This window comes from Branchiostoma floridae, chromosome 2 (genome assembly GCF_000003815.2).
Source record: "Branchiostoma floridae strain S238N-H82 chromosome 2, Bfl_VNyyK, whole genome shotgun sequence".
Classification (NCBI taxonomy): Eukaryota; Metazoa; Chordata; class Leptocardii; order Amphioxiformes; family Branchiostomatidae; genus Branchiostoma; species Branchiostoma floridae.
The window spans coordinates 9,692,221-9,700,792 of NC_049980.1; the positions used below are offsets into that span (position 1 = coordinate 9,692,221).

At 44.9% G+C, this 8,572-nt stretch overlaps 1 protein-coding gene across 1 annotated transcript; it reads left to right on the forward strand.

Annotated features, from left to right (window-relative positions):
- The first annotated feature begins 26 nt into the window (after window positions 1–26).
- Window positions 27–8,181, forward strand: LOC118403313. The gene is made up of 6 exons (XM_035802004.1): window positions 27–48; window positions 253–778; window positions 1,208–1,353; window positions 1,933–2,142; window positions 7,321–7,494; window positions 7,963–8,181. The coding sequence occupies exons 2-6, from the start codon at window positions 460–462 to the stop codon at window positions 8,179–8,181; spliced, it is 1,068 nt and encodes a 355-aa protein (XP_035657897.1). The 5' UTR covers window positions 27–48; window positions 253–459.
- Window positions 8,182–8,572: the final 391 nt, after the last annotated feature.

The following is an 8,572-nucleotide window of genomic DNA, read 5'->3' on the forward strand; positions in this document are numbered from 1 at the left end:
ATGGCGCAGCTAGTAGACGACGCTTCTGGATCAAAACTGTCAGGGAAGGTTAGTTGGGTCTTAGTTACGATTTGTGCGTTTTGGTAAGTACAATACATAAAAAATGTAGTATCAATACATAAGAATAGAACGTTGGCTTTTCTATGAAAATTTGCTTATGCTTTATTATCAGCCCTGGGAAACTCAATCTGATTTTTGTGCACAACTAACATAACTTTCTAAATGTCTTACACTCCATATCTTTATTGATAGGACGGACACATTGGGTGGGATTTGATCCCCGAACCTCTACTCCTTCAAATCTGTTCTTTCCTGGGGTCTGCAGACACACTACGGGTGTGCGCAGTGTGTTTTCGCTGGAGAAACGTAGCCGCCACAACAGCCGGTCTCTGGACGACATTTGACTTCACCCATGACATATTTGGCACGGCGAAGTATGATAGTTATTTCGAGGCGTGCATGAAAATGTACGGCAACCATGTCAAGACAGTGAGAATGAACACAGCTCCAGCGGTGGCGGTGAAACTGTTACAGCTGTGCGTTAAGAACTGTCCTGCGATGGAAGAAGTTTGCATCGCCTACGATGTTTCTTTAAGAAGACGGTATGACTATATGGCAGCTGTTGTCCACAAGTTGTTTCGCACAATTGCAAGAGTCAGCACCTTGCGAAAGGTGCGCATGCCTGGCCTGGCGGAGTGGGTAGAGACATACCCGAACGCCCAATCAGCGCCGCGGAGAGAAAGTTTTGAACTTCAATGTGCAAACATCACAGCTATTGGTAAGAAGCTGAGTCTGCCGTGTATCAGTTTCCCGTCTATATATTTTGGTGGCTTAAATGAGATCTGATTGTAATAAAAGAATAAAAGGATGATATGGAAGAGCGATGAAGAAAAAAAAATGGTAACATTTGATTTTATGCTACAAGTTGAAATCGTCTTTAAAATTCAATTTATGATGCAATGCCAATGTATATGTTTTATTGCTCAATTAACCAATTACTACTTACTACAACTACACTACTACTACTACTACTACTTCTACCGTGACGTTTCTTTAAATTAGGATACAAAGTCATGGCACCAAATTTTCATACTTGCTACTCAGAGGGCCCGGTACGCCTGCAGTATAGCTTGGTAGCTCAATCCTACAATGTATCTTCATTACGACTCAGTCATAAATCTATTTTATTCCTGTATCCATTAAAAAGATCTGCGACGTTTCACCCACAAGCGGGTGCCCCTGCGGTTCTCCGGCTGCCCAAACCTGAGACGGCTCGCTGTCAGCTATCACAACATGGACGAGGAAGGACTGAGGGACTTGTACAAATGTTCACTGGAGAAGATATCAGTGGAGGTGATCATGATAGTAGGCAAACTTTTAGTACTGTAGCCAGTGTAGGAAACATGGACGGAAGAGATTCTATGTGAATTTTTACTTTTCAAAAATTCGCTCACCTACCAAAAAAAAAATCTGTGGCTTTGGTTTGTCACTGCCATCGACATCTCATAAGCATTGCCCTCAAATATCGATTAAAAATGTAAGGCATGACAGTAAAACATAGTATGATAATGTTATCTGTACAAACGTTTGAAGAAGGCATAAGTTACTCAGTTGTTACTTGTGGTACCTTAAAGGTAGATAGTTCTATACTTTGATCACAGTCTTATTCGAAAGTTCACGTTAATGTTTCCCCACTAAAAGCCTACGAAATGCAATGATGGCAAACAGATTAAACTCGTCCTTTATCAATCTCCAAGCAGAACCTACGGTGCTATAAGATAGTATCAAATCTGGCCAAGGAGTGTAGCTGGCCAAAGGGAGTCAAATGGGCACCGGAGGGTTTGATACTACATTTGTATAATATGCCACCATGGATCTGTTTGGAGATTAGTCCTTTATACGTATGCTGTGTCATTCTTTTCCGATCCTCAGGTTGATATCATCGATGAACTGATGGCCACTGCCTGGAGATATCTCACGCATGCGCACCACGGGTTGCACTGGCACATGATGTTCCCGCGCGACGCAGGCGCCTTCTGGTTCCCGGATGTAGCGGTGACGTCAGTGACGTGTGAGGGCGGGATTGGGATGATGCATGTTCTGTTCATGGTCAACAGGAAACGGATTCCACTGGAGAAGCTGGTGCGATTTATTGCATTATTTACAAGGTTATCATAAAAAAGTTTGATGAAAAGTGATTGGTCATATCAGTATTGAACCTAAAGAAGGCGACAATGGTCGTTGAAAAGTGTACCTGTGTATACCTTTGTGTTGGAAGAAAGTTTACCATTGCACTATGATTACTACCAACACAGATAAGCTTCCATAATAAAGTTTGATGAAGTTTTACTGTGAGACCATTTATCTGACCAAATCGAAAATAGAGAGGAAAATGTGTCACTCCAGTGTTACTAGCAAAGTATCCACACTGACAATCATTGGATCATCCTCATTAGTGATGGGGGCAGTGCCGAAGTCGCGCGGTGGAAGCCGAGTCCCAGCAATGGCTATAAGGGCGGGTGGGTGGGGAAAAAGCGCTTCCCCTCCTCACAACGCTCTATCCACTTTTCCCACTCGCTACAGGTCGGCCCCACTTTGCTCTTCGGCACTAGTATTATGGATTTATCCAGATGAAAGCCAGTATGGATTATACCCCCGTCTTACATAGTGTTATTCATCCGCTCTTTCTTTCATTGTCACCTGTTCATGTGCCAGGTCTGCCCCACCTTGCACTTCTGAGCTGCGGATGTCTCCGGGAGAATGGCAGAAGGGATTATGCACGCCGCCTTATATGGTATTATTTGATCACATGATTTCGGCTGACCAATGATCGTGCAGTGTGAATAGCAAAGTATCCACACTGACAATCATTGGATCATCCTCATTAGTGATGGGGGCAGTGCCTCCGTCGCGCTGGCTCCTCCCAATGCCCTGCAATAGGCATAATCACCGCTTTCCTATACTTTCACATGAAAGTATCTCTCCCCATCCTCATTATCCCCTTCCTTATTATCCCCATTCTTATCCCCTTACTCAATCGACCATCATGCACCGCCACCACCGCACCCGTGCTTTGTGAACCCATGTAGACAGGATTGGCTGCACTGTTCCTTGGCCAACTTCCTAGTTTGAGATGTATTGTTGCCATCTCAGTCTCAAAATGCTGAATGGCAAATAACCCCTCTGGTCTGCAGTGTCAAAGTATTTCTCTTATCTTTCTGTAATTGTTTGCCAAGTTTCTGCACTATACAATACCGTAGAAAGCACACACGCATTGCACCTATGCATTTTACTTCCCAGCTTAGTGTGTCTGGCTTTTCATACCCTCTTACGTTTTATACAAGTAGCAGCTCCAAGCCTCATTCTGTTCCTAATTTAAATGCTTCTACCCTTTCTTTTGTTGGCTGTGATACCTAGGAGAACCTCTTGCAGATTTCCCTATCTAATTTCAGTATCGCTGCTCCATCTTGGTCAATTCAAGTATCATTACTTCTATTTTCTTCTCACTTATACTTAGCCCAACTGAATTCCCATTTACTGAAAAGTCTTCACTGAGGAGAACCAGGTAATCTGCCAAGTCTGCGTGTTACCTTACTTGTGCCCTTAGGAAAGGCACTTTATACGGCTTTTCTCAGGTGAAAATGAGTACTTAGCTTCGGCTAGGGCCGTCACTCAGATAGGACATTAATGGAGGTCTCCTGTCTGGGGACAGCCATATCCCGGGCACGTCAAAGAACCCACCACACGTGCGCTGTGAGTGGTTCAAAACCTACAGTTGCCACACCTGGGGCAATTACTGTCGTATTGAGGTCACTTGAGTGGCGCCAAATGGCAGCTCGCTCCAAACCCTTGCGATTGAGCCCGGCCTATTGTAAGCTTCTCGCACATCAATCCCTGGCTGCCAAGAGAGAGTAGTCGGCCTACCCAATTAAATGACAAGATAACAGTAACCATAACAGGTCCAAATCCTCGAACTGCCCACGTCTGAACCATGGTATTCTCTAATCTCATCTCATAACCCCGTCTATTACAGGTCCACCGAGGAGTAGTGACAAGATACGTTCTTACCTAATACATGACACGTTAAGACACTAAACCATTCTGAGAGTTCTCCAATATGTACTCTTACAGCACACTCCCTCCCATTGCGAATGCCTTTATCACACATGTTAGTTTCTCTGGAATACCATAGTGTAAACTTGTACGGCGATCACAGTGTAGGCCTGTGGACTATCATTGGCCTTTCGAAGTCCCCTTATGCGGTGAATGGTGAGAGGTTTATTACGGGCAACCTTCCAACATTTGTCCCAAGACCCATATCTAATATACCTTGCTCACCATGCAATTATACATAGGCACATTCAACAATCCCAGATCACTCTTCAATACGTGCACTCTGCAATGCAACCGATGAGGACTTTTTCCCTACGTTAAGTCCTCACAGAGCCGAGTGAACTTCTAGTCACGAGACACTGTGTCCCTTTTACGTGATCGTGCTTCCCAAGTCACGTGCACCTTGAGTGCTTAGTCATCAAATTTGAAGTTTGGTGGAGCGGCCGTATTGATGCTCATGATCATAAATTCCCTTGCATTGATTTTCAATCCGACTCTCCATGACTGACGTCTATTGTCTCGTTACTTGTTGTAGCTCCTCTTCACTATTCTCTATAAAGGCGATGTCGTCAGCAAAGATTTAATGACCTCTGAACTCCTGAGGTTGTGACTTCCTACGTAACGATAAAATATGCATATATACAGACCTCACTCCCTCTGTGAAGTAATCGGCGCCATGTTGGATCACAACATATGCTCGTACAGCACACGACGATGTCATTGGTTAATTTGATTAACCTCCAATATGGTTACCGGGGAACTCATATCTTAATTACCATGACACACCTGCATCGTGGCGCCTGCCCAAGTCTATCAACTGATACCCCTGGGTATACACCTCGATACCAATTGTATCAATCCTGCCATTGCCAAATTGCTCACCTAACACACTAAATACGTCTATTTCATTCACGTAGCCCTTATATCCATCATATGAATGCCGGCACGGTCGCCGACACTTTCATTCACGTAAGCCTATGGTGGATGACCTCCTGCACGTAACGCCTCTGAAACTCTTGTCTCACGTTCATTACGTACCACATATCTTGTGTGACGTGAGATTATCCAACCTCTGCACACCCGGTGTGATAAAACTGATATAGCGTCCCAGACGCAATATATCCAATCTCAGCACACCCAGTGTGCTCGCTGCAAACTGCCATAGTCAGAGCTAAGGCCAAAGCAGCAACATAACTTACGTCCCAGACGTAAGATATCCAATCTCTGCACACCCAGTGTGCTCGCTGCAAACTGTCATAGTCAAAGCTAAAGCCTAAGCAGCAACATAACTTACGTCCCAGACGCAAGATATCCAATCTCTGCACACCCAGTGTGCTCGCTGCAAACTGTCATAGTCAAAGCTAAAGCCTAAGCAGCAACATAACTTACGTCCCAGACGCAAGATATCCAATATCAGCACACCCAGTGTGCTCGCTGCAAACTGCCATAGTCAAAGCTAAGGCCTATTAAAGCAGCAACATAACTTACGTCCCAGACGTAAGATATCCAATCTCTGCACACCCAGTGTGCTCGCTGCAAACTGTCATAGTCAAAGCTAAAGCCTAAGCAGCAACATAACTTACGTCCCAGACGCAAGATATCCAATATCAGCACACCCAGTGTGCTCGCTGCAAACTGCCATAGTCAAAGCTAAGGCCTATTAAAGCAGCAACATAACTTACGTCCCAGACGCAAGATATCCAATATCAGCACACCCAGTGTGCTCACTGCAAACTGCCATAGTCAAAGCTAAGGCCTATTAAAGCAGCAACATAACTTACGTCCCAGACGCAAGATATCCAATCTCAGCACACCCAGTGTGCTCGCTGCAAACTGCCATAGTCAGAGCTAAAGCCTAAGCAGCAACATAACTTACGTCCCAGACGCAAGATATCCAATCTCAGCACACCCAGTGTGCTCGCTGCAAACTGCCATAGTCAGAGCTAAAGCCTAAGCAGCAACATAACTTACGTCCCAGACGCAAGATATCCAATCTCAGCACACCCAGTGTGCTCGCTGCAAACTGCCATAGTCAGAGCTAAAGCCTAAGCAGCAACATAACTTACGTCCCAGACGTAAGATATCCAATCTCAGCACACCCAGTGTGCTCGCTGCAAACTGCTGTAGTCAGAGAACGCCCGGCGTAAGGGGACCAACAGCAAAGCAGCCGACGTCACGAGCTGGTTTCTTCGAGCAGTATTAACTCAATCAACCAGGTGCATACGCGCGCCACGTGTGCACAATCTACCGACGTCCCATCCACATGCAAATTTCATGGCGCCGCTCTCTGCTCCTGTAGGATGGTAACTCTGGCGGCAAAATCACAGACTCAGGCTGTGAGTTATTGTGGTAGCTGCCGTTGCCACGATTTCCATGTCCGTCTGCCTGCTTGGGTTGTCGTCGTTTTTCTCATGTTGTCGTCGTTGTCCTCTCCTCTATGAAATAATTGTCGACTTCTGTGACGATCTACAGTTTGATAACGACATAAGAACACCACACGTTAGACTTTGCTGCATTCCGCTCAAATGCAGCGCTACCCCCAACCCAAGCAAGCTTCCGCCACGCGAAGCTAGATCGGGCAACGTCGTGGACGCACGGGAAGCTCGACTTGAATTGTCCACCCAGCTACCATACTGAATACGTGATAAACCCACCCGGAGACCCAAATCTAGACAGCACACTACCTCAGAAATGCAAATCAGCCCCATGTGCGCCCACCATCCACATTCTCGCCGACAACTCAAACGTGGAACAAATTGACAGCAAAATGCGAAAAAGACAATTCCCTGCACAAAGTGTTACCACTGCGACACCCCAAACCTTTCAGGTGGAAACTGTGCTAAACTCTGCTTCATCAGTACACGTGGCGTAGGGTTTCTCTGCACTGCTGCCAACACGACCCTGCTTGTGTCTTCTTGCTGCGGATGTCTCCGGGAGAATGGCAGAAGGGATTATGCACGCCGCCTTATATGGTATTATTTGATCACATGATTTCGGCTGACCAATGATCGTGCAGTGTGAATAACTTACTGACAAAGGTAGTGGATGCTACCTTAAACTTCCGACTATTTCCAACATCATGTCGAGTTGCTTGAGTACAAGTTACTACTACTTGGTGTATCTTTTTACCTGGATGTCTAACCTTTATTGACGTAGAAAGCAAAATGGTCTCATTTGAATAACTCTTTTGTACTGCATTGCCGGCAGGTTTGCCCTGGTAGTGGCAGGAAGGACCCCAAGCTGGAGGGACTACAGAGGAACATGCTGCGTGTTCTGTGTGCGGTCCGTCCGTGTGTACGCATGCGCTGTCTGCTGTATGGTGATGACATCCTAGTGTCCACCTTACTGGCGATAGCAGCGATGTACCGAGACTTGGAGAAGGTAAGCAAACATTCTATGTAGGTGGCGCATAAATGTAAAGCTTTTTCGATAATGTAGAAGCACAATATCTGATGAGAGCGTAACGATATTCATATAACGTTAATCCCCTAGAAGAAGCCCGAAACGGCACCACTTGAAATTAGATTGCAAATCATGTTCAATGAATCTTCTTCAAATTTTAAATTTCAACATTTTGATCGAAACCAATGTGACTTAATGGCAGTTAATTAAGGTGTCCTAATCTTATTCAAGAGGTAATGATAGTGAGGTAACGTGTGCAAAGTAATTGGATCAGTCATTCTGAAGAAATCCGGAAGCTCATGTTGCAACTAACAAGTCAAGTATAGATGAGGTTTGCCACCAGGGAAGCTTGACGATTGTTCTGTCGTCCCTGTAAATCTATGATCATAACCAGTTTTTTTTTAAAATTTCCATACATCTACGAACTTGTTTGCTACATTTATACAGCTCTATATACGAAGAGGTGCAGTTGTATTCAGATATGACCCAGAGATCACTCAAGTCCCGGGGTTTCCAGCAGACATCGCAAACATGATCCACTCAACGGCAATCACGTCTATGGACGAGCTGGAGCACGAAGTGAGCTGCATCATGGGAAGGCGTTGGAGAACGATTCCCGATGGATGCTGGGAAGAAACAGTGCGAGTAGTTGGAGACCCCCTGTGAGAAACACTGCAGAAGACGGTTTTCTCCTGTTGTCTGGAGTGAGGTTCTAGTTATTTGGCCGTTGCTGCGTTATTGTAATGGATACATGAGCAAGCAAAACGCCAACAGATGCAAACTTTACAAGCAACAAACAATATTTTAGGTGACCTGGTAAATCACAAGTGCATTTAAGTCTAGAAGCCAATCTTGTAACGAAATTGTCATCTTGCCTTTACTTCTTTATCATATTACATTTGTATAATCACAACTTCAAAGAAGTAATAGTAATAATTGCTATTACTTCTTTGATGTTTTAATTGCAAAACAGAAACCTGTTCGTGGCCTGTGCACATCACTTGTGTAATCTTGTTGAGGCTGAATTGATAGACAAGAAGCACACACAAGAACAACA

Coding starts and splice junctions, on each gene's coding strand:
- LOC118403313 (XM_035802004.1), top strand. CDS start 460: ATGAAAATGTACGGCAACCATGTCAAGACAGTGAGAATGAACACAGCT. Junction 779..1,207: donor TGCAAACATCACAGCTATTG/GTAAGAAGCTGA, acceptor TCCATTAAAAAG/ATCTGCGACGTTTCACCCAC. Junction 1,354..1,932: donor TGGAGAAGATATCAGTGGAG/GTGATCATGATA, acceptor TCCGATCCTCAG/GTTGATATCATCGATGAACT.